General features: G+C 45.3%; 1 protein-coding gene across 4 annotated transcripts; it reads left to right on the forward strand.

Moving 5' to 3' along the window:
- The first annotated feature begins 443 nt into the window (after positions 1 to 443).
- Positions 444 to 25,193, forward strand: LOC125448146 (uncharacterized). Of its 4 annotated transcripts, none has more exons than XM_048523213.2 (11): positions 444 to 662; positions 12,050 to 12,227; positions 13,337 to 13,468; positions 13,808 to 13,922; positions 14,637 to 14,716; positions 14,825 to 14,971; positions 16,188 to 16,355; positions 16,909 to 16,949; positions 20,449 to 20,814; positions 22,204 to 22,252; positions 24,583 to 25,193. In XM_048523213.2, the coding sequence occupies exons 1-11, from the start codon at positions 591 to 593 to the stop codon at positions 24,867 to 24,869; spliced, it is 1,635 nt and encodes a 544-aa protein (XP_048379170.2). In that variant the 5' UTR covers positions 444 to 590; the 3' UTR covers positions 24,870 to 25,193. The 4 variants fall into 4 exon arrangements, with proteins under 4 accessions (XP_048379170.2, XP_048379171.2, XP_048379168.2 ...); XM_048523214.2 differs by having other exon boundaries at positions 444 to 596; positions 14,637 to 14,731; XM_048523211.2 differs by having other exon boundaries at positions 445 to 662; positions 14,637 to 14,731.
- The last annotated feature ends 582 nt before the right edge of the window (positions 25,194 to 25,775 follow it).

A 25,775-nucleotide genomic window follows, 5' to 3' on the forward strand; every position in this document is an offset into this window, starting at 1 on the left:
TTTTGATACATTCCCCTCCATTCATCCTCCCCTCCCACCTTCTCTCTGCCATTCACATTCTCCCCTTCCAATTCTCTTCCTCCCCACTGCATAGTCTCCTCTGTCCCATTTTCTCTCTCTCCCCTCCCATTCTCCCTATCCCTTCCTCCCATTCTGTTTCAGGCCTCCTATTCTCTTACATACCTTTGCCATTGCTCTCTTTCCTGCACTTCTCACACTCAATTTTCCATATGCTTATCCTCTCCTTCAATCCTCTTTTCCCTCCCTCCCTCCCTCTCGCCTTCAAACATTTTGTTGTTCAATTGCCCACTACCTCTTTCACTTATTCTCGCTCTCACACCTCCCAGTCTTTCACCCCTTTTTCACTCATTCTTACCATCCCACCGCCACCCCTCCCTCTCTTTCGCCTTTCAGTCCCTCCCTCTTGGTGCTGACATTGCTGGATCCTGACTCATTTCCTTTCCGACCGCAGGCGGTCGAGTTGCTTTCTTTGAAGGATCGCCTTCTAAGTTGTCGCTAGTTGGTTAGCGCCGTGTGGGCTTTTTCTCCGCTGTATCTGACCGTCTGAGGCTTGGAGGTGGCCGGGGACGATGACGGTGAGAGAGAGTTGGCAGCGAAACGTCGGTCGCATGACCTTGTCACTGCTGGTGTTAGCGTTACCGGTGAGTGAGATCTTTGAAGCGGTGAAGATCCCTCCAGTACTCCCAGCCAGCGGACTTCAGTGCGGCCTGCCACTTCCCAACTTTCTCCTTTAAGCCGCCAACCCTTTGCCTCGCTGACCGTGTAGGCAGGACCGTAATGTACCGCTGGCTGTGTTAACTCCACTTGCCCCTTGCCGAACGCCTCACGGACCCCGAGCTGGGGGCTTGTCCCTCTCCCTGCTCCTCTTTCAAAGCCTCCAGCTCGCCACCAGCAGATTTACCTTCAGCTGCATAAGGCCTCCGTTTTCGGAATTCCCCAGAACTCTCCTTAATCCGTTCAGGCACTCCTTTCTTTGAGAAAACCTTCAGCAATCTGCGCAAGTCTTGGCGATTCAGATGAAGTGCCACAGGACGTTTTCATGACAGAACAACTTGAATTGATGCAGGAGCTCTAAAGGCGAATGGAATGTTTCTCACTGTGAGGGAAATGGGATGGAAATGCTGGGACGTTAGACTCCCCTTGCACAGGGCATTGGAGAGACTTTATTTCAAATGTTTAGTTCTGGTCTCCTAATTTCCGAAAAAGAAAGGAAATAAATGCATTTGAAGTAGTTCGGAGAATGTTCACTCGACTGATTTGCCAAGTTTAAGGGCATTTTCATGGTCACAGGATAAACATATGGGTAATAATGGAATAGTGTAGCTTAGATGGGCTTCAGGTTGGTCTCTCAGGTGGGCGCAACACCGAGGGCCGAAGGGCCGGCACTGCGCTGTGGTGTTCCTCAATTCTGAGATTCCTGGCCTAGCGATCTCCTGGGGAATGGCGGGACTTGTTGGACCCACGTCTTTTGGAGTTGAGAAGAGCGAAAGGGCAGATTAATGGGACAGATCAGATCCTGGAGGAAAGTTGTCCTGTAAATGCTGAAGGACTGTTTCGCCTTTGTGGCAGAGACAAGGATTAGAAGGCGCAGTTTAAACATTTAAGACGGAGAATGAGGAGGTTTTTTTTCCCCCTCCGAGGGCCAGGGAAATGTGGGACCCGCTTCCCCGCGACCGCGAGAGACAGTGTCACTGAATCTTTTTAAAGTAGAGACGGGTTCTGGATTGACAAGGGAATTAATCGGGGCGGTAAGCAGGAAAGTGCAGTTGCCGCCACGGTCCGATCAGCTATGCTGCTATCGAATGGTGAAGCAAGCTTGAGGACCTGAATGTTTCTGCTGGATGGAGGACTGGCCGCATGCGAGATCAGAAAAATAGGAACAGATAGTTTAGCACCTCAAACCCTTCCGCTGCCACTCAGCAAGGCCAGGGCCTGCCTGTTACCTAGCTCCAAAGACCCAGCTTTTCCTTGTGTCCCTTAATACTTTTAGATTATAACGATCAGTCATTGTAATTAACAACTGAGTTAATAACAATTGCTATTTGCGGAAGAAAACTCCAAACTCCTACCATCCTCTAACTGTGAAAGTGTTTCATAATCTCACTCCTGAAGGATCTGTCTCTAATTTTTGGACTATGCCCTTAGTTCTAGACTCCCTGACGAGAGAAACAGTTTCTCGTGATCTACCCTATCTGTTGACTATTTTAGCTAATCCCTAGCTCAATCTGTACTGCATGCCCTACAGGGTTAACATCGCTCTTAAGGTGTGGTGCTCATAACTGTTCCCAGTAATTCCAGGTGTGGCGTAGCCAGCGCAACTGCGGGGTGGTGCTTAGCTAATATTCTAGTTCTCTCGATATAAACCTTCCATTAACTTTTTACATTATTTTCTATACTTGTTGATGATATTTTATTGATCAAAATATAAATCTTATCTCCTTATAAAAGACTTAAGCTTTTGTGCAATCCTATTGAGCAAAAACCAAATAATTTTCACTTTGGCAAGATTTTGTTCATAGCCACAGTTAGTTTTTGGCCTTGTTTGCCAGAGGATCAAAGTACAGATTTCGTGCTGTGGTTTGTTAGAGCCTGGGTGAGACCGCAGCTGAAGTATTGTGCACAGTTTTGTCTCCACTGCCTAAGGAAGGATATACTTGTCGAAGACGTATTGTAATGACGGTTCATCAGACGGATTCCTGGGATGGCCAATTCTGAACTGCCCTCGAAAAGGTGGTGATGAGCTGCTTTCTTGAACTGCCGCAGTCCTTGGGGCGTAGGCAGATCCATAATGCTAAAGAGAGGGAGTTCCAGGATTTTGAACCATGATATACTTCCAGATCAGGGTGGTGAATGGCTTGGAGGGGAACTTGCGGGGATGGTGTTTCCCTGTAGTGGCTGCTCTTGTACTTCTAAAGATGCTATCGAAGAGCAGTTTCTGTTGTAGTTGGTCCATAGGACTGCCAGTGTACATCTATCATGGAGGGAGTGAAAGTTAAAGCTGGTGGATAGAATGTCAATCAATAGGACGGCGGTGGAGATGCTCAGCTGGAAGGTATGATTGTCTAGGCATGGTTCTGTCTGGCTTGAGTTCTGCTTTGTAAATGTTGGTGAGGAACATGTTTATAGGACTGACTGAGCTGGCTGTGCTTTCAGTTTGTCTGAATTCTACTCCTATGCCAGAGCGAGTGGTTTTCACAGTGATTTCATATAACAAATGAGCACAGAACATTTTTTATTCCTTTCCAAGTAAAATGCTACAAATGATTCTGTTGCCATGTGAAATGTTGATATTATTTGGATACATCAGACACGAGCAATGTTGGAAGATTGAGTGGGTAGAATGTGGAATGTATCATGTGATTGGATAGATGCCAATAACTGATCTGCCACTTCTGAGTTTCTGCCAGGACTTTCAGTCCCCGCAAAGCATTGAAGAAAAGTGTGATTGGAAAGTTGTGAAACCCTGGCAGGGATTACCACTGATCCAATCCAATCATCCAGTCATCCTTCACTTGATCTGGGTCAAATAAGACTCCAGACCGGTGCATTAATGATCAAATCTTCACTGTCCACTGGAGGTGGGATCAGTTTCGACAACAGCTTGATATCAGAGGCCATTGACTTGGCACAGGACAGGAAATGTAGTGGCCTGTTGCAGCTCATTAAATCCATACAGTGTGGAAACAGGCCATTCAGCCCAACAATTTCACACTGCACCTCTGAAGAACATCCCACCCAGACTCATCTTCCTACCCCTGCATTTCCTATGTCTAATCCACCTGAACTAAACATCCTTGGACACTATTTTAGCATGGATGATTCACCTACCCTGCACATCTTTGAACTGTGGGAGGAAACCGGAGCACCCAGAGGAAATCCACACAGTCGCCCAAGTTTGGAATTGGACCCAGGTCCCTGACACTGTGAGGCAGCAGTGCTAACCACCATGCCACCCCAAAGTTTAGGATGCCTACATGTGGAGAATGTGCATAGTCCACACAGAGAGTTGCCTGAGGCTGGATTCGAGCCCAGGTCCCTGACACTGTGAGGCAGCAGTGCTAACCACTGAGCCACTGTGCCACACCAATGAATCACCGCTACTTGTGCCCAGCTTCAAACCAGAAACCTTTCGCGTCTCGTGTGAATGTGATAACCACTGACTACAGAAGCAGGAAATTTGACTGGAATGTGATTGCCTCAGTTGGCACTCCCTGTTTGATTTTATGTCATCCAATGACTAGTCAAATTGTGGATGATCTGTATTTTGATGATTGCACCTTCGCAGTCTATACTCATACTCTTTTAGAACACACATGCAGGAGATGAAAGTGACTGCTCTTGACATCCAGGCTGAGTACAGCAAAAGGAGCTGTGTTTAAAAGTGTGTGATTTATACATATTTTGATATAATTTTGGCTTTTTGAAGTTTTGAACTGGTGGCATGAGTTTTCTGTGCGTCTGAGAAGTTTAACGATTATCTTGTAACCATTTCTGTCGCCAAGGTAATTTATTTTAAAATGCAAGTATGAGAGAGATTTCTGAGAGAATAGCAGGTTTTTGTTTATTGTGTGGGAATTTTATCATTGATCAAAGTTAACAGTTGTGCATTCAGTTTTCAGTTTTGAAAGTCAGGGATTGAACTTTTTTCTTTTGAATAGAAAATACCCATTGAATATAATAACTTTTTATTTCCTGTTCGGCAGTTTTACAGGAGTCTTGGCTGAAGCTGAACATGTAAAACAGTTGTTCTTGCAAAAGGGAGAATATAGTTTAGAATTGTTAAGAAATAGATAAGCTCAGTGTAAGGAGTTGAGTAAAAATTCTAGTCCAAAAGTTTTTGATTAAACCCTGAAGGTGTTACTTGAAACTGAGACACTTTAATTTGAGACGTAGGAAGGCACCAGAAGATTCTGAAGACTGGAAATTGAAGTCACAGCTAAATTAAGCCCTGTAGAAGTGACAGAAAAGTAATTTCTTTCTCTATCACACTTTCTCTGTGTGAGTACTGTAAAGGAATGCTTTTGGGGTGATTGACATTGTACTTCACAATTTGTTTTTAACTCTTTAAACTTGTTAAATGTAAATAGTTTGGTTTATTATTTTTTATCTTCAATTCTTTTGCATATTAAAGTTTAGCTTTATTGTTAAACCCAAGTCTGCAGTGATGTTTGCTGTGTTTTGGTGAGAGGCTATCTTGATTAAACCAAAAATAAAGTGATCTATCCAGGTGGATTTCTGTCTGGGAACTGACTTGTCTGGCAATAACAATTAAATCAGAACAGAGCCCCATCAAAATTAAATTCAATGGAAATCAGGGATAAATACTTCACTGATTAGAGTGATACCTAGTGGAGGCCAATCATCTCAGCACTAGGACATATTTGCATGAGTTTGTCAAGGTAGTGTCCTTAACCCAACTGTTTTCAGCTGTTTCATCAAAGGTCTTCCTTCTGTCAGAAGATTATAAGTGGGGATGTTGGGTGATGATTGCACAATATTCAGCATAATGTGCAACAGCTCAGATACTGAGAGGGAGATGGGTCAAATGCTGGCAAATGGGACTAGATTTATTTAAGATATCTGGTCGGCATGGGCCAGTTGGAGTGAAGGGTCTGTTTCTATGCTGTATATCTCTATGACTCTACTGAAGCAGTTTGTGCCCATATGCTGTAAGACTCAGACAATATTCAGGCTTGGGCTGGCAACCGACTAGTAACTTTTGCTCTACACACAATTGCCAGGCAATGGCCATCTTCAACAAGAGAGAATGTAACCATCATAGTATCCCTACAGTGTGGAAGCAGGCCATTCGGCCCAATGAGTCCACACTGGCTACCCAAAGAGCATCCCACCCAGACCTGCCCTCCCCCAACATTATCCCCATAACCCTGCATTTCCCATGGCTAATCCACCAAGCCTGCGCATCCCTGGACACAATAGGCAATTTAGTCTGGCCAGTCCAACCTTCTCATTTTTGGACTGTGAGAGGAAGCTGGATCACGCGGAGGAAGCCCACACAGACATGGGGAAGAATGTGCAAACTCAGTGTGGACAGTCGCCTGAAGCTGGACTCAAACCTGGGTCCCTAGTGCTGTGAGGCAGCAGAGCTAGCCACTGAGTCACCGTGCTGCCCCGTTGTCCCTTGGCGTTATTAGAATTAGCATTTATTGTCACATGTACTCAAAAGAGTACAGGGAAAAGTTTACAAGTTGCCATTTATGGGACCATCTCAGGTGGAAAGGTACTAAGGTACAGATTCTTAATTACAAATGTTTACAGAAGAAAGACTAGGAAAAGAAAGCAGATAAAATTCAGTGGCATTACCATCATTGAATCCACCATTACCATCATCCTACGGAGTTACCACAGAATAGCAGCAGTGTGTACTGTCCACAAGATGCCCTGCAGAAATTCACCAAGGCTCCTTAGGTAGCACCTTCCAAACCCATGTGCCACTTCCATCTAGAACGACAAGTGCAGCAGATACATTGGAACACCACCACCTGCAATTTACCCTCCAAGCCACTCACCGTCCTGATTTGTAACTATATCACTATTTCCTCAGCGTTACTGGGTCAAAATCTTGAAACTCACCACTGTAAGTCACCTAGGGATGGGCAATGAATGCTGGCACAGTACGTGACACAGTTGAATAAACAACGAAATTGTGTAGTGTCTTAAACAACCTCTAAATGTCCCAACGCACTTGATAACCAGTGACGTACCTTTCAAAATGTAGTCATTGTTTGTTGGAATCATTGCAGCCAAGCTGAGTGCAGCAAAGTAGTCATGTTGTTGAGAGATAGTAGGAACTGCAGATGCTGGAGACTCTGAGATAACAAGCTGCAGAGCTGGATGAACACAGCAGGCCAAGCAGCATCAAGGCTGACGTTTCGGGCCTAGACCCGTCTTCAGAAATGAAGAATTCAGAATTTCTGAAGAAGGGTCAAGATCCGAAATGTCAGCTTTCCTACTCCTCTGATGCTGCTTGGCCTGCTGTGTTCATCCAGCCCTACACCTTGTTATCTCAGTCATGTTGTTGTTGTTGTTTGAAGGGTAAATCTCAGCCAGGACAGCAGGGAGAACTGCCCTGCTCTTTCTTTGAAAATCCTGCCCCATAGATATATTCAAGGGGGAGTCTGAGCTCACAGCTGGAAGACAGGACTTCTGACAGGCATTGCTGCATTGTACACATGAGCTTTGAATTTGTGGCAGAGAGTGGGGATTTGAACCCACAGCACTTTAATTCAGAAGTGAGAGTCCTCACTACTGAGCTGTGTTTAACCAGTAACCAGAAAGATATGAAAGTTTTCATTACACCTACTCTGTACAGTGGCACTCAACAAGTTCTGAACTTGAACTGCATTCCTTAAATTGTGTTTCCTGTCACAGGAAATCACTTTTAATTGACCTCCCTGTTGTAAGTGTAAAATTTCTGTCTGGAGAGTTTGTTCTTCACAAACTGCAATGTCCTGTCATTTGGATATTTGTCACAAGAATGCGAGTGACAGTGCCAAGGGTTTGCAGATGTACGCTTCAAAGCATATAAAGCAACAGTCTTTGGTTTTCTTGTGGAATGATTTGATGTTGCTCCCGGGTGTGGAAATCTGTTGTGTGGTGGAATCCCCCTTGTTTTTCCACAGGGAATATACAAGGCCCTTTCATGTGCATTACAGAGCTAAGCCAAAGATTCCTGCAGCAATGAGTTATACATTTATTTTACTGAGTGTCATTAACTAAATGAAAATCATGGATCCAACCTGTGTCCTGGCTAGGTGGGTGTCTCTTTCATCACTGAGTCATTTGAATTGCCACACTGCAGGAGGGTCAGTGCTGAGGGGGTGCTGCACTGTCGGATGGTCAGTACTGAGTGAGTGCCGCACTGTCGTAGGGTCGGTGCTGAGGGAGTGCCGCACTGTCGTAGGGTTGGTGCTGAGGGAGTGCCGCACTGTCGTAGGGTTGGTGCTGAGGGAGTGCCGCACTGTCGTAGGGTTGGTGCTGAGGGAGTGCCGCACTGTCGTAGGGTTGGTGCTGAGGGAGCGCTGCTCTGTTGCAGGGTCGGTGCTGAGGGAGCGCTGCTCTGTTGCAGGGTCGGTGCTGAGGGAGTGCCGCACTGTCGTAGGGTCGGTGCTGAGGGAGTGCCGCACTGTCGTAGGGTCAGTGCTGAGGGAGTGCCGCACTGTCGTGGGGTCAGTGCTGAGGGAGTGGGCACTGTCGGAGGGTCAGTGCTGAGGGACTGCCGCAATGTCGTAGGGTCGGTGCTGAGGGAGCGCTGCTCTGTTGCAGGGTCGGTGCTGAGGGAGTGCCGCACTGTCGTAGGGTCGGTGCTGAGGGAGTGCCGCACTGTCGTAGGGCCGGTGCTGAGGGAGTGCCGCACTGTCGTAGGGTCGGTGCTGAGGGAGTGCCGCACTGTCGTAGGGCTGGTGCTGAGGGAGTGCCGCACTGTCGTAGGGTCAGTGCTGAGGGAGTGCCGCAATGTCGTAGGGTCGGTGCTGAGGGAGTGCCGCAATGTCGTAGGGTCGGTGCTGAGGGAGTGCCGCACTGTCGTAGGGTCGGTGCTGAGGGAGTGCCGCACTGTCGTAGGGTCGGTGCTGAGGGAGTGCCGCACTGTCGTAGGGTCAGCGCTGAGGGAGTGCCGCAATGTCGTAGGGTCGGTGCTGAGGGAGCGCTGCTCTGTTGCAGGGTCGGTGCTGAGGGAGTGCCGCACTGTCGCAGGGTCGGTGCTGAGGGAGCGCCGCACTGTCGCAGGGTCGGTGCTGAGGGAGTGCCGCACTGTCGTAGGGTCGGTGTTGAGGGAGTGCAACACTGTCAGAAGGTTAGTAGTGTGGGTGTGGTGCACTATCAAGGGTGAGTACTGAGGGAGTGGCGCACTGTTGGAGGGTATATAATGAGGGAGCGCCTCAGTGTCCGAACGTCAGTGCTAACAGAGCGCCGCACTGTCTGAGGATCGTTGTTGAGGGAGCGCCATTTGGAGGGTCAGTACTGAGGCTGTGCCACACTGTCGGAGAGTCAGTGCTGAGAGAATATCAGAGGTTCAGAATTGCGGGAGTGCCGCACTGTCGGAGGGTCAGTGCTGAGGGAGTGCCAGAGATAACAAAGTGCTTTGCCTGCTGTGTTCATCCAGCTCTACACTTTGTTATCTCTGATTCGCCAGCATCTGCAGCTCCTAATATCTCTGAGGGAGTGCCACACTGTTGGAGGGTCAGTGCTGTGGGAGGGATGCACTGTTGAAGGGTCACAAATGAAGGAGTGCTGCAATGTTGGATGTGCAGTGCTGAAGTAGAGGTGCACAATTAGAGGGTCAGTACTGGCATTCACCTCATTGCTGCAGTATATGTTGAAGTTATATGATGTTAACTGAAGTATGACTGTCTTGGTAAGCACGCTCCCACCCTCCTTTCCTGCTTTTAAAGTTGGTGATTAGTGACATGCTTCCCCTCCCTGCCTGTTGTTGTGGAGTTGAGCAGGATAAGGAAGGCCAGTGCAGTTTGAGGGAGTAGTTCTGAACCTCTGTCTTGCATCATTCTTTTAAAAATGGGAGTGTTCATGGAAGTGGCTGATGCAACATTGTGATGTTTTGTATGTGTTGTTTGTGTTGTGCAACTGGAGAAGTCCAGCCGTGAATTCATGTGTCATTTAAGGTCAGCATTCAGCACTTGCAGTTTTTTTATATATTCGTTGGCACAATTTGCATTTATACCTTCCATACTGTAAACTCCCAGACACCAAACCACTAAGCGGATATTAGGGCAAGGTGTCCAAAAGCTGGGTGAATAAATGACAGAAATTATAAAGGAAGATGTGGTTTTGGGATAAAATTCATTAGTTTGGGGTTCAAGCAGGTAAAGAATATGGTTTCAATGGTGGGTCAGAGGGTGTGAGGGTTTGTCAAGGATTGGATGAGCACACAGTTCTCCAGAGACTGGCAGAGATGGGGTGAGGCCAGAGATAAGAAGGAAGCACAAACTGGTTTATTTCAACATGGAAGAATAACAGTGAATTGCTCAGATACCTTGAAGTCCATAAATGGATGACGCAGAGTAATTCCTCTGCCCCACCCAATCCCATACCTCCCTGCTCTATTCCTGATTGGTGTGCTTACACACTGCACTCCTCGCACAAAAAAGAGAGGAGAAAGTAACCTCATTACAGGAAGCTTTGACATTTATGGGATAAAATTCACAGTTCTGGTCTGTTTCAGTCCAAGGTGACGCTCCCCCAGTTCATGGGGGAGGGAGAGATATTTTCTAATCGACCTGTTCAGAGATGTTATTACACACAAGGAGGGATTGAATGGCTTGGTGAGGAACCAACAAGTGAAGCTTACTAATGACCACAAGATTGACCGCAGACCTGTTTAACTCTTGCATTGCCTGCAAGCTTTACATGACAGACCTACTCCAGGAGTTGAAGTGGAAATCGGCCCCGATCTAATTGAATGGCACAGCATATTCTTGGAGCTGCCTAGCATCTTCCTGTTAAGACATGCAAGGCCATATTTAAGCTGGGTTGGGGGGATGGTGGGTGTGGGCTGTGGTGTGCTGCGCTGTACATTTCTGCACTTACTCTTTGGAATTACGGTCAGTTGCCTCCTGGAACAATAGAGCTCGGTATTAATGTTGGAGATGACCTGCCTTTTCAGTACCTCAGGGGCTGTGGGTTCTTAAAAGGTCCTGCTACCTGAAATGTCTTGTTCATAACAAGTATTTGTTGCAATGTTTTTTGATCTCTGCTGAGCTTCACTTTTGCAGCCAAAAGTTATATTTCAAACTTTCAAACAGCATTTCGCGATCTAACCAATCAAGTTGTCCAGGTATATTTACAATTATCACAAAAGTTTCATAATGTATTATTATTTGGGAATTTGGATTCTAGAGGTCTGTGGGTTTTGTTTCAGTTCTGAGAAGGGAACTTAATATAATGTTAACAAGACCAGGAAGTCATTTTTATATCACAAGTGTAAATATAATTTCTAAGAAAGTGTGTGACTTTAGTTAAGTGATTAGCAATCTCCCTGGGCACTTAATTGATGAAGTGTTTCAGCGCTGAACTTTTATGACATACAGAAAGTTAGATGGCTTTTAGATGATTGCAACATTGTCAGTTCAGTAAGAAATTAAAGAGTTAAGTTGGGGTGATACTTCACTGGGACTTGAGTGTCTATAAAGCATATTGTTCAGATACAAGGGTTGAAGCTTTGATTTTGCTATTTAAAGAATATCTCTCTGGAATTTTTTTCTTTTCTGTAACATATGTGTGTTCTTATTTAAAAGTATATTGTCTGCCTCATGTGACTATGATCAGTGACTGACCACCGCAGTGGCCAAATTGCAAGAATTACACGTGTGAACTATCAAATCAGGATTCACCTGAAGCAATGACTTGTCCAGCATTACCAACAGCTGGAATCATAACTCATATCCTAGTCCTTCAGGATTGCCAATAATGTTCCCAATTTTTTGGCTTAACTGTTGGTATCTGCAGTTGTCCTTTGACTCTTTTGTGCTTGGAGACTATAAACTAACTGAGCTGACTTGGCAAGTCTTGCCTCATGAACGTTCCCCACACGTGTATGGATTCAGTGATTTCCAGAAGAGTTTCAAAGGAACTGTTGAATCCTAAAAGTTCCTAATTAATGTCCTGTGTAAAACCTCCTATTGGTTTTTGCATGAAAAAGACTCAGCCATTTGTCTGCTCTCCGAACCGATTTTGACATCTTTTCCATCCTGATTATGCCGGCAATGCAGTGTGCATTTGTGTTTGGTTTTTCCGTTTCTCTGCACAAAATTGAAGGTAAGGTTTTCAAAGTAAAGCAGGTTCCTTAAACCTTTCTGTCTCCTTCCTCCTTTACAAAACTACTTCTTATGTGCCACTTTGAGCAAACCTTCAGGTATTCCCTCATAGCTGCCTGTGAGTCAGTGTCAGATAATGCTTGTGATAATGCTCCTGCTTATGAAATGTCTCTGGAGGTCTTTACAATTTTGAAGAATTCCTCTTCACTATGTCAAAAATGTTTGGTCTCTTGTAGGTCTCAGTTCAAGGACTGTCTCTACATGGGAAGCACAACACAATTGCAGAACAGAATCATGAAAACCAGGTCAAGAGTGCATTGACTCAAAACAATTGGACTGCTCAAGATTTTCATTGCCCTAAAGAGAACTATTACCCAGTTAGTGCCAATCTATGTTGCCTCAAGTGTCCTGCAGGTGGGTCTGGATCTTCTCACTGTTGACTGTACCTAAATGCTACAGCATTGACCAGATAGTCTTGTGGTAGAGTCAGTACTTGGGAGCTGGTTGTAATCAATTGGTCTGATCTTGGGATTATCACACCTGTTGCTAGCTTAAATCGAGGGCTCAAATTAAGGAGGGAGCTCACTCATAAAGTAAAGCTTCCCCCTGCTCACTGTCCTAAATCTTGCCCTACTCTGACCAAACGTCATTCTCAGGGAAGAGCACCTCTCTTGTCGGATTGGAGTGAGCTGAACATGAACTTGGAGGTCTGCAGACAGCGGACCTTTGGTCATCACCCCTCCAGGAGATATGACCATGGCCTTGTAAAGAAAACACTCTGTTTCCGTGTCTACAGATGCTGCCAGACCCACAAATGCAAATCCTTCTGTGCGTACCAAACTTTGTTGCTTGCAAATGGGCGTTTGGGAGCGTCTGCTGGTTGGTGTCCAGTTTATCAAACCTGCTTTTTGTAAAAAAGTTCAGCGCCAACACTGAGCTCAGTCATACCCAGCAGTCTGCCCCACTAAAGATGACATGAGCATTAACACAGGCTTAGCTTTATGAACACTATTTCCTCTCTCTTTCTCTCTGCTGCAAACAATCCCATGATTTGTCTTTATGGAGAAGGTCATGGGGAATGACCTCAATCTGTGCCACCCAGTTTGGGAAATGGCTGTTGATAGCAACTGCACCACATTACCCTCTGCATGTGCATTTAGGTTGGCCAAATGGCCTAATTCTCCCCATGCAGGAAGTGAGGTGTTGCAGGTTGGTTGGCAAAGTGACTGTGGGGAATGTCACAGTGGATTCTTACTTTCACTTTGGAGTGGGAAGCCTGTCTGTTTTTACTCACCTTCCCATTCACCTTCAATTAACTATTGCCATGCAGAACAGAGCTGGGAGTGTTCCAGTTTAGGCATCAGTAAGTTTTTGAACCAAACACTTGCGACTGGGATTTGCAGTGATAGGAATGTTGCTGTGACTGGTGAAATGTTTTTAAATGCACCATTCAGTTTGACTACCCCCAGAAGGAGTAGTTATTTGTCTGGCTTGTCTGTTAATGGCCTGCTTACTGACTACAGGAGCCTACGTGGCTGAAAACTGTAACACACCTTATACCAGGGGGAAGTGCCAGCCTTGTACTGATGGAGAAGACTATACTGAATGGCCTAATGGTCTGGACAGTTGCCTGGCCTGCCACTCTTGTCGAGAAGGTAAGAAATCAGAGTTATATCTATTCCTGGGTTAAACTTTGACTGTTGAAATGGAAGCTTTTCTGTTTTGCATCTGATCTCCTTTGCTTTGGAAAGTGACTTCTTAGCTATTTTTGTGTGGCCATCATGAAGATGCATCATCAGCCATGGCTCTGAGGCTCCTAAGCTCCGAATCAAAGGGTTCGGTTGGAGTTTTTTGAATGTTATGCCACAGAAGGCCATTCAGTCCACACTACCAGTGCTATCTTACTGAAGCAGCTTTGAATTTCATCCCATTCCCCGTTCTTTGTTCTGCCAGCAAATAAACTAATTTTCATTGATTGCTGTGTGTCTTCACAGATCAGGAAGTAGTGTCTCATTGTACAGCACAGAACAATACCGTGTGCCAGTGCAAAGCAGGAAGATTCTGTTCACCAGAGCAGTCCTGTGAGATATGTCGGAAGTGTAAAGCCAGGTGAATACAACTGCCATTGGGAGGAAAGCTTTGAATTCTCTGTTTCACTTTACTTCTTGTTATGTCACATTGTGGGGTATCCCAAAGTGGTGTCTGTGTGAGCTCGGCATCTATCCGATTTGGTGGGGGCGGGGGTACACAGTTTATTCAAACCTGTTTTTTAAAATCAAATCTGGGTATGAATTTGTATAAATTTAATGGTCCATTCATAAGTTACTGCACTCGGGCACATCACCACTTCCACTTTTTCTCCATCAGACACACCCAGAACAGTTATATCCGAGGGTAATATACATAGGAAAGCTCTTCCTACTCTTTTAAACAAAAAGTAGAGCTCTCTCTACACTGTCCCCATCAAACAGTCCCAGAGGGGCTAGATACAGAATAAAGCTCCCTCTATACTGTCCCCCTTCAAACACTTCTAGGTCAGGGACAGCATGGGATTAGATATAGAGTAAAGATTGCTCTACACTCTCCCCATCAAATACTTGCAGGACAGGGACAGCATGGGGTTAGATAGTTAGTAAAGCTCCCTCTATATTGTCCCCGTCAAACACTCCCAGTACAGGGACAGCACAGGGTTAAATACAGAGTAATGCTCCCTCTGCACTGTCCCCTTCAAACATCCCCAGGATACGAATAGTTCTGTTATATTTTAAGACAAGATAATTTGTCCTATTTTGAATATACTCATTATTTATTCTGGTTTTCCAGCTGTCCAGAAGATCAGACTGTGAAAGCTGAATGTACTCCAACATCAGACACTGTGTGTGAAGCAAAACAATCCTCTGCAGGTACTCTTTCCCGACGTGAGTATTTTTAATCATTGCTACATAAAAGTAGCCTTGCTGTTCTGTTCCAACAACAACACTGTGAGTGACTGGAATTTTTTGTTCTTTCAGGTACAATTGCTTTGATTGTAATCGTTCTTGTCCTGATTTTTGTATTTGTCTGTCTGGTTGTCTGGTGTAAGAAAACTGAATTCGGCAAGACAGCTGGATGCTTCCAGACTACGAGATGCAAAATCCCGTGGCGCAATAAGTATACAAGTGAGTTGATAGAATTTAAGGCATATTTGTTTGCCTATCCTTGCATCTGAGGGACCAGGTATGTACCAGAGCCTGTCTAATCAGGACTGCCGGGAGCCTCCCTCCCAAATACATCACTGCTCACATTCCAGAGTTTTTTCCAGCTGTTTGGCCAAGTAACTGTTCTGTCTCTCTAACCAAATTTCCCAATTCCTTGTAAAATCCTGGAGTTTTGGGGCAGTCCCAAAGTAGTTTGTAGTCAATGACAGACATTTGAGCACAGTCATTATTGTAGTATTGATTTATGCCAAGCGTGATCCCACAAACACTCACTTCGTGCAAACCATTTGGCTGTGCAGCACTCCTTTGGTACCAAACCTGTGAGTGCAGCACTCCCTCAATATTCACCCACTGATAGTGCAGCACTGACCCTCTGACAGTGCGGCGCTCGCCCAGCACCAACCCTCCGACAGTGCGGTGCTCTCCCAGCACCGACCCTACAACAGTGCGGCGCCCCCCAGCACCAACCCTCCGACAGTGCGGTGCCCCGCCAGCACCGACCCTCTGACAGTGCGGCGCTCCCCCAGCACAGACCCTCTGACAGTGTGGCGCTCCCCCAGCACCAACCCTCCAACAGTGCAGCACTATAGGGGAGACAATGGCTTAATGGTATTATCACTGGACTGGAATGAGCCATTCCACTATGGCTCATGGTGGAATTTGAACTCAATAAATATCTGGAATTAAGAGTCTAATGATGACTATGAATCTTCTTTTGATTGTCAGAAAACCCATCTGGTTCACCAATGTCCTTAAGGGAAGGAAACTGCCATCCTTCCCTGGTGTCATCTACATGTGATTCCAGACCCACAGCAATGTGGCTGGCTCTTAACTGCCCTCTGGCCAATTAATGATGGGTAATAAATGCTGCCTGGCCAGTGACGCCGTCATCCTGTGCATGAATAAAGAAGATAAAACTCTCTCAGTACTGACCCTCCGATGGTGCAGCGATGCCTCAGTACTGACACTGCGACTGTGCAGTGCTCCCTTAGTATTGATCCTGTCTGGTTCTGAACCTTTCCACTGTGCCATTCCAGTAGTGTCAAGCAGTGTGGCACTCTCTCAGTGCGTGGTAGAGTTTGAAGTTGCATAGGGTACTCTACTCCCTTGATCCTCGGCTTGTTGTTAATGCCAGTCAAAGTGCCCTGACTGTCTCTGTCTTGTTTGTTTTCTGCAGTCGTCAGTTCGGTGTTAAACATGTTGATGCCCAAAATGGACAATGGAGGTCACCAGGAAAAGGGAACAAGACAAGACCGCGACAGGACAATGCAGGATGTGGTCACAGAATCAAGCTTTCACACAGCTTCAGCAAATCCTAAGAACTGGCATGGCCAACGAATGAGAGGTGAGCTAGTTGGAAGCCCAAGATTCCGGTAGTGTGGAATATGGGGATACAGTCTCAGGACAAGGGGGCGATTGTTTTTATAAGGAGGAATTTCTTCACTCAGAGGGCTTTGGAATTCTGCGCCTGAGAGGCAGTGAGCGCATGGTAACAGATTATATTTGAGGCGGGGCTTGACTGATATTTAGTCCCGTGATGGGGAACCAGGGGATGTGGGGAGAGATTAGGAAATGAAGGTGAAGCTCAAGATCAGCCAAATGGTGTTGAATAGTGGATCAGGTGCAATGGGCTGAATGGTCTAATCCTGCTCCTGTTTTTTTTATTCTGTTGACCAGCATCCACTGTTTCATTTCTTCATCTTGTACCCTTTACCTTCACACGCAATTCATCCTTCGTTTTCCTGCTCCCACTGACCAGCTAATATTAATAAAGCAGTATAAACAGGGATCTGTTTACTCACAGGCCATCATGGGTCGGGCATTCGTTTGGATTAGTCTGTGGTCATGTCGCTTGTATTTTGTGTCTGTGATGTTTCTGTCACCTCAATGTGTTACAGATTCTGACTATGAATTTGCGCCGACAGGAGACATTCCAGTGGTGAGTAAATAATGAGAAAAATCCAAAGGACTGTAGATGCTGGAAAGCAGAAACACAACCAGAAATTGCTGGTAAAACTCAGCAGACCCGGCAGCTTCTCTGGAGAATTGGACCCGAAATGTTAACTCCATTTTCTCTCCACAGATGCTGCCAGATCTTTTGAGTCTTACCAGCAATTGCTGGCTCTGTTTGTAAGTGAATAGTGAACTTGGCTGTGAGAGGGCCTCAATCACCAATGCTCTCTGAGCTACTGGATTGTGTTTAATTTAAGGAGCACTGGGGCCAATGATATGGGCGAGGCTGCACACACTCCGCATGAGTGAGGACAAGCCGGGACATGCCTTCTGCAGAACAACAGGGAAGGAGGTGGAGAAATCTTCACTCTCACAAACTACTAGCTCATGATTTGACAATCAGCAGCTTTCTACCGTTCTCCTTTTGTCTGCAGCTCTGGGCAGGTTTCATTGGCAGTGGGTCAGAGGTGCAGTAAAATTCTCCTCTCCGAGAAGGCAGGGGCCAATATTCCCAACAAGGAACAAGAGTTGGCCACTCAGCCCTTCGAGCCTGCTCTGCGATTCAATAAGATCACGGCTGATATGATGTTAACCTCAACTTAACATTTCTGCTTACCACCCCCACCCCAATAACTTTACATCCCCTGAAAAATATTTAAAGATTCTGCATCCACCACCTTTTGATGAAGGGAATTCTGAATTCTGAAGACTAACAATCCTCTGACAGAAAAAAAATTGTTTCCTCATCTCTGTTTTAAATGGGCACCCACCTTATTTTTAAACAGTGGCTCTGAGTTCTGGATGTCCCACAAGAGGAAACATCCTTTCAGCATCTACCCAGTCAAGTCCCCTGAGGATACTCCATGTTTCAATTAAGCCACCTCTGACTCTTCTAAACTCCAGAGGATGCAGGCTTAGTCTGTCGAGCCACCCCTCATAAGGGAATCTGCTCATTCCAAGTATTAGTGTGGTCTGTGGAGTTTATGAGAATGAGAGCTATACAAAAGGGTAGCTAGGCAAGCATATGAGGGAGAAGTCACTTTTGATTGCAGGTTTGGTTCAGAAAGATCAGAGGAAGCTGTCAAGAAGCAAAAACATCAGCATGGTGGTTGGTCTGAATGGCCTGTATTAAGAGTTGATTCCATTGATACGAATAAAGTTCAGAGAGGGCTTGATAACTTGGGTTCAAAGAGGCATGATCTCAATACAAAGGAGCATGTTGCCCTGGAATGAGGAGAGATATCTTTGCTCAGAGGGTTGCGAATCTTTGGTATTTTTTCATTCATTGCCCATCTTAGTTGCTCTTAAGAAGGTCGTGGTGAGCTGCCTTTCTGAATCTCTGCAGTTTCGAGCTGTGTGGAGACCCACAGTGCCATTAGGGAGGGAATTCCAAGCTTTTGATTCAACAACGCTGAAGGAATGGCGCTATATTTCCAAGTCAGGATTTTTAAAAATTAAGTCATGGAATGCGGGCATTGCTGGCTGCCAGCATTCGATGCCCATTCCAAATTGCCTTGAGAAAGTGATGGTGACCTGCCTCCTTGAACTGTTGCAATTCACATCCTATAGGTAGAGAGACAATACCAATTGCAATGGTGAGTGGATTGGTGGGGAATTTGCAGATGATGATGTTCCCATGTAAATAGAGCCCTTATCCTTCTAGGTGATAGTGGTCATGAGTTTGGAAGCTGTCGCACAATGCTTGGTGTATTCCTGCAGTTCATCTTGTAAGTGGTACATACTGCTGTTACTGGCACAGTGGTGGAGAGAGTGAATGTTTGTGGGTGTGGGGCCAATCGAGCGGGGGGGGGGGGGGTGCTGCTAACTGCTGAATGGTCAATCTTCTTGAGTGTTGTTGGAGCTGCCCCCATCTGGGGTAAGTGAGGAGTATTCCATCACATTTTCACTTGTTAATAAAATGTGAGGCTGGATGAACAAAGCAGGCCCAGCAGCATCTCAGGAGCACAAAAGCTGATGTTTCGGGCCTAGACCCTTCATCAGAGAGGGGGATGGGGTGAGGGTTCTGGAATAAATAGGGAGAGGGGGGAGGGGACAGGTCAGTCCGTCTTGCCTGGACTGACCTATCCCCTCCCCCCCTCCCCACCTATACTCTCCTCTCCACCTATCTTCTTTTCTCTCCATCTTCGGTCCGCCTCCCCCTCTCTCCCTATTTATTCCAGAACCCTCACCCCATCCCCCTTTCTGATGAAGGGTCTAGGCATGAAACATCAGCTTTTGTGCTCCTGAGATGCTGCTGGGCCTGCTGCGTTCATCCAGCCTCACATTTTATTATCTTGGATTCTCCAGCATCTGCAGTTCCCATTATCACATTTTCACTTGTGCCTTGTTGGCGGTGGATAGTCTGTGGGGAGTCAGGACGTGAGTTACTCGTTGCAGGATTCCCAGCCTCTGACCTGTTCTGGTAGGTACAGTTTTATATGGCTCGTCGGTTTCTGGCCATTTTCTGTCCTCGGAGGCTGTAGATGGTTGAATATTGAGTGTATTCAAGACAGAACGATAAGAAAGGGAAAATAATCTGGGGTAACAGAGTAAATGTCAGAGATCAATCAAGATCTTTATCACAGAATCCCTACAGTGTAGAAGCAGGCCATTTGGCCCATCAGGTTTACACTGCTCTGCTGAAGAGCATGCCATCCATAACTACCCCCTAACCTATATTTCCCACCCTAGACACTGTGGGCAATTTAGCACAGCCAATCCACCTAATCTACACATCTTCCAGAGGCACCTGGAGGAAACCCACGCAGACACGGGAAGAATGTGCGAACTCCACACAGACAGTCGCCCGAGGGTGGAATTGAACCCGCGTCCCTGGTGCCGTGAGGCTGCAGTGCTAACCACTGAGCCACCATCCTGTTCCTTATTGAATAGCATGGGAGGTTAAAGAGGCCAGGCGCCCTACTGCCAATCCTGTTTCTTTCATGATCACTCCAGTTGCTGTACTGTTCTGGTTGCCTGATTGATTAAATGATGCAAAGACTACCACCTCCATCAAAACCAATATTCTCCCACTCCCACATAGCAGCAGACTCAGAACTAAACTCCTCCCATCACAGCAACAACATTCCATTTAATTTCTGTACATCAATCAATTTCTCAAATCCGAATAACATTCCTCAACCATTTGAAGCTGTTGTCGTTGGAACTCTTTGTCACAAAATAGGGGATGAGGGGAGGCCCAGCGTATGGTGTCAGGGTTCTAGACAGATCTGTTATAAACTACATCCAAATTCCCTCGGGGTCGAGAGGAGTAAGTAGAGTCATCATAGGCATAGAGGGCCATTCAGCCCCTCAAATTCACGTTGGGTCTCTGAACAGAAATCAAGTCAGTCCCATCTTCCCAACCTCTGAGAGTTTATTTACTGAAGTTCCTGCCCAATTGCCTTTTAAAATCACTTGAAGAAATGATTCCTATTCAGTTATTTAGTAATTGAGTGAGAAGTCTAACATCTGTCTTCCCCCAGCAGGATGTTAGGAGCCTGGGTACAATCAGTGGAGGAGGGAGAGCAAGTGAAATGGCAGGCCTTGGAAAAACAGACAGTAATTGTAACCAAGATTGGAATGAGAGGATGAGTTTGTTGCCGAGCTGCTCAACTACCTCAACAGAATCCCATGCTGAAAGTCTCCTGCAGAGCCCGACTGGGATGACCTCTGGCTCCCTGACCGATCCTTTGATGGGGATAATTCAACCTGAACAACGGATGAAAATTTTCAGATCAAATCACACTGGAGCTAAGGACAATGATAAGAGAGATGCTGCCAATTCAGAGAGTTCATTGCTGAATTCATTCAGCACTCTGCATCTGGAGCAGTCTCCTGATAAATACAAGGCAAGTCCATGATAAAACTTATCCACATTAAGGTTCACCATTCCAATCCCAGAAAACACAGGACAGGGGATATACGACGTTATCCATTCTTCTTGGAAATTTAGAAAAACAAAATCATTTTGATAAGATGAGAAACTGGAAACTGTTGGTATTGAAAAGGATTTGGGTGTCCTTGTACGTGAGACGCGGGAAGTTAAGATCCAGGTGTAGCAAGCAGTTGGGAAATCCAGTTGCACGCTAAACCTTATTGCAACGCGGTGACAGTTTTAGAGTTGAGAAATCCTACTGCATTGATGTAGCACTTTTGTAAGACCACACCTGGAACACTGTGTACAGTTCTGGTCTCCACCTCTCAGGAAATATGTTGAATCATACAGCACAGAAACAGACCGTTTGGTCCGACACATCCATGCTGACCACTTTCCAAAACTTAACAATCCCACTTGTCTGTGTTTGGCCGTGTCCCTCTGAACCTGTCCAAATATCTTTTAATTGTTGTAACTTTACTTACATCCACCAGTCCCTCTGGCAGTTCATTCCACATGTGAATCATCCTCTGTGTGGAAAAAGTTGCACCTCAAATCCCTTTTGAATCTTTCTCCTCTCACCTTAAAAATATGACTCCTAGTTTTGAACTCACCCATACTTGACGGAGAGGAAGTGCAACAAAAGATTCATCGGATTGATTTCTGTGAGAACATCCTAAGAGCAGAGAGAGAGAGTAGAATGGCCCCATATTCCCTGCAATTGAGCAGAATGAGAAGTGTCCTGTTTGAAATGTGTAATGATTCCCGATGGCTTGCCATGGATCTGTGGTGAAAGATGATCTTGCCTGTTTGGGAATCTCAAATTATGGGGTCATAATTTCAGAATAAGGCTCGGCCATTTAGGACAGAGGTGAGGAGAAATCTCTTCACGCAGAGGGTGGTGAATCTTTTAAATTAGAGATTGGAAAATTGTTTTGTTCCCTGAAGGACTTGAAGGGTAAGGGATTATGATTATGTGAGTGGGGGAGAGGTCACGTTCAAGCGTAAGGTCAGCCAAGATCTGACCTATTGGCTTGAGACCTTTCCCATTTCTTTTCCTTCTGTTCTAGTTTTGGAGTTCAGCAGCTTAAAACCATTTCACCTGACACCTTAAATTGAATTCTGAGCAACGTTTTCTCACTTCTGATTTAAAATGCCACCCTGGTTCAACATTAAATTTGGCAGCTTAAGAATTCTGAGTGTATACAAAACACCCTCCCATCAGCCCTGAACACACTGTGCTCAACAATGTCTGTGCATATAAGAGCTTGGACAGGAATTGTCAACACCAACCTGTGTTATAGTTACAGAAGGTTTAGCATATTCACTTTTTAATTTCAGTTTATTAACCTGCATCTTACAGGAAAGCCCTCACCCTTTTCAGCTGGCTGAAGAATTGTCTAAAAGCAAAGGTAATCTTCTTGTCGATCTATATTGTTGTATTCTTGTGACTGGCAATACAAATGAACAATTCCTCTTTGGCTTCTCTTTAGTTCTGAGGTTTTAATCCTGGTTTTTGAATCCCCCCATGATTCTCACCCCTGTCCTATCCTGCTGATCACTTCCAACCCCACTATTCACTGAGCTATCTGTGCACCTCCAATTCTGGCCTGTTCGGTATCCCATGTTTCTACAGCTCCACTGCTGGTGGCTGTGCCTTTAGCTGACTCGGCCGCAAGCACGGGAATTGCCTTCCTACATCACTTTAGCATCATTCTACTCTTTTAAGATGTTCTTCAAAGTCTAACTCTTTGATCAAGCTATTTGTCACCTGTCCTGATATTTCCTTTTGTGGTTGGCTCTTAAGTTTTTCTGTGAATCACCTTGAGATATTCACTGGGTGAAAGGCACTACGTTGATGCAATAGCTTGCATTTGTCATTTGTAGGGCTGATGTCGATGGTGAGCTGTATGTTTTCTGGGTGCATGGAGGTTGGCTGGAGGGCGAGCTCCGGGGAGAGTGAAGGTCCTGAGCCCCACATGCATATCTCCAGTTTTTAGCTGTAGATCTCAATGAGGTTTCTGGAGTTGTAAGGACAAGGCGAGTCAGGGTATCACCAGTTTCCTGCCAAATATGAAGGTGCAAATTTACTCTGACCTACCACAGGGATGACCCCAGCAGATTGCCACTGTTGGCTGTCCACCTGACAGGCAGACTACTAGATAGTGAACTCATTGAGGCTGGGTTGCTGTCTGTCGTACAGGGGTTGGGAGGTACCTGGTTTGGATTCACACTGCTGTGTATCCCATTGCCCAGACTGAACAATCTCTGATCCAGCCCCTTCCCTATGTGTTGCACCTTAGCTTTGAGGATGGAGGTGGCATGATGATGATGTCATTGGACTAGAAATCCAGAGGCCTAGGCTTGTGATGTGGGAGAAACAAAAACAAAAATTGTTGGAGAAACTCAGAAGGTCTGGCAGTATCTGTGGAGAAAAAACTTTGAACGTTTCAAGTCCAGTTGCTGTCCTTGAGAACTACTTCTGACCTTGTAATTGTATATGAGTTAACATCAGCTACCTTTAACTCGGCTGCTAATTAATTAAGTTACAGACAATCAAATACTGAAATAGTCATTTAAACATTATGGCATGTAGTGATCAAAATAAGACCCATTATGTCAGCAAGTTAAGCTTTACAACCCAACTTGGCTTTTACTCAATTAATGGTGGAATTTAGCAATGATACCAACCAACAGTGTTTGTCTCTGGCTATATCCAGGATTCAATCTTTATGCAGTGTTGTTCTCCAGAGTTCTGCTAATAAAGAATCCCCAAAATGAATTCTCATAGTATTTTCTGACGTTCGAGTTAATGGTGTGAAATTATTGATGACATGCCAGAAGTCCTCAAGTCTGTAGCTTATTTTCTTATCAGGAGTAGCTTCTCAGTTCCTTGTTAAATTCAGTGTTAGCTGTCTGTTTAAAACACAACCTGTCCTGAAATTAACTCCTTAAATTCTTCTGCAGGGGAATCATTTGCCATTGTGGTGTCAATCAGCCAGTTATCGAGCAGTTGTTAAAACAATTTTGTTTATGCAGCTTTGACTCCTTTTCCCAGGCATAGGTTTGTCATTGTCCCTTAACACTTATTCCAAGTAGATTTACTGCTGATTCTCTCAATCCATGGAAACTCCTGAAGTTTGCAGCATGTTTACAATGACTAGATTAGATTCCCTACAGTGTGGAAACAGGTCCTTCTGCCCAACAAGTCCACCCCTTGCAGCATCCCATCCAGACCCATCCCGCTATAACCCAAACACCCCTGATCACTACGGGCAATTTAGCGTGGCCGATCCAGCTAGCCTGCACATCTTTGGACTGTGGGAGGAAATCCACACAGACATGGGGAGAATGTGCAAACTCCGCACAGACAGTTACCCAGGCTGGAATGAAACCTGGGTCCCTGGCGCTGTGAGGCCCCAGTGCTAACCACTGAGCCACCGTGCCACCCTAGTTAACTGATTTGACCCGAGTAAGCTACTCAGTTAAGGGACAATTAGGGATAAGCAACAAATCCTGTCCTTGCCCAAGGTGGCCACATCTCATGAAAACATGAAGATTAAATAAAAACCTCCAGTGAAATGAATTGATTCACCACAGCCTGAAGCACTCAATTTTATGTTGCAGATTCTGTATTCTCTTGTGTGGCGGTCAGTTACATGGCTGCTCTCCCAGGTAATTCAACTGTCTGAAAGTGAAGAAATGAAAATGAAAATCTTTTAATGTGCTGATGTCTTTTCAGGTTTGTTGCAGTATTTCCCATGCTTTCTCGATCATGTCCCTATCAGAAGATGGAAGGAGTTTATGCGAAAACTTCAACTAACTGAAAATGAGATTGTCGAGGCTGAACGCAACAATGTAAATGACATTAGGGAAGGACACTATCAGATGCTTCGTACTTGGTTTCAGAAAGAGGGTAACAAAGCCTCAATTACGTTTCTGCTGCAGACTCTATATGACATGGAACTGGTGAAAGCAACAAATGACGTATACCAATCTATACTTAATGATGGAACCAAAGAGCACTGAATTTTGGGAATGATTTTACAGAAATTTTTGATCAGAAGTGCAAGTGGTTGCACGAGGTCTGCTGGGGCTCGCACGGACTGACATTGCACAGCACTTTTGGCTTGGAAAATTAAAATGGACTCTTGTGTTCAGTGACTACAGACTATACTGAAACACAAGGACTGCATAGAATGGCAGTATAGAACACAGAATGTGTCACTACCTCCATCCTTTTTTTAAATCAATTCAGTATTGGTTACCAAGGAAGTTTAAGCGCTTGCCTAGAGTAACTAAACTGGCATTTGTTAGAAGTTAGCGATATTTGTATTTTTTAAGACTTTTTTAATAAAGATATTTTTAAAGACTATAAAACCACAGCAACATTTGACTCCAAATGACAGCATTGAATTCTGAATCAATGAAGAGTGGAGAAGCTGACCTATTATTGTTGACTAAGCATATTCCAGACTGAGAGAGACAGATTATTAATCAGAAAGAGAATTGTTGATTATGGGGGAAAGGCAATAGAGTTAAGGATCATCAGATCATTGTTCAATGCTGAGCAGATTTGATAGGCTGAATGGCCAACTTCTGCTCCTGTGCGTTATGGTCTTCTGAATCTATTAGTTAGAGGCTGACAGGTGTTTTATTGAGAGTGCTCTAACTTGCTTCATTCATGGCCGGCTGAGTGGTCAGCACTAATACCTCATAATTCAACTCCAGCCTTGGATGACTGTGTGTAGTTTGCACATTCTCCCCATGTCTGCGTGGGCTTCTTCCAAGTGCTGCAGTTTCCTTCCAGAGATGTGCAGATTAGGTAGATTGGCCACGCTAAATTGCCCCGCAATATCTAGGGATCTGCAGGTCAGATGGATTAGTCATGATAAGAAGAAATAAAAGGTGGGGTTACAGGAATTGGATGGGATG

This window comes from Stegostoma tigrinum, chromosome 40 (genome assembly GCF_030684315.1).
Source record: "Stegostoma tigrinum isolate sSteTig4 chromosome 40, sSteTig4.hap1, whole genome shotgun sequence".
Classification (NCBI taxonomy): Eukaryota; Metazoa; Chordata; class Chondrichthyes; order Orectolobiformes; family Stegostomatidae; genus Stegostoma; species Stegostoma tigrinum.

What these genes read in the sequence shown, in the direction of transcription:
- LOC125448146 (XM_048523211.2), top strand. Translation starts at nt 591, where the DNA reads ATGACGGTGAGAGAGAGTTGGCAGCGAAACGTCGGTCGCATGACCTTG. An exon ending in TGTCGGAAGTGTAAAGCCAG is followed by an intron (nt 13,923 to 14,636) that starts GTGAATACAACT and finishes CTGGTTTTCCAG; the next exon opens with CTGTCCAGAAGATCAGACTG. An exon ending in GCATGGCCAACGAATGAGAG is followed by an intron (nt 16,356 to 16,908) that starts GTGAGCTAGTTG and finishes AATGTGTTACAG; the next exon opens with ATTCTGACTATGAATTTGCG.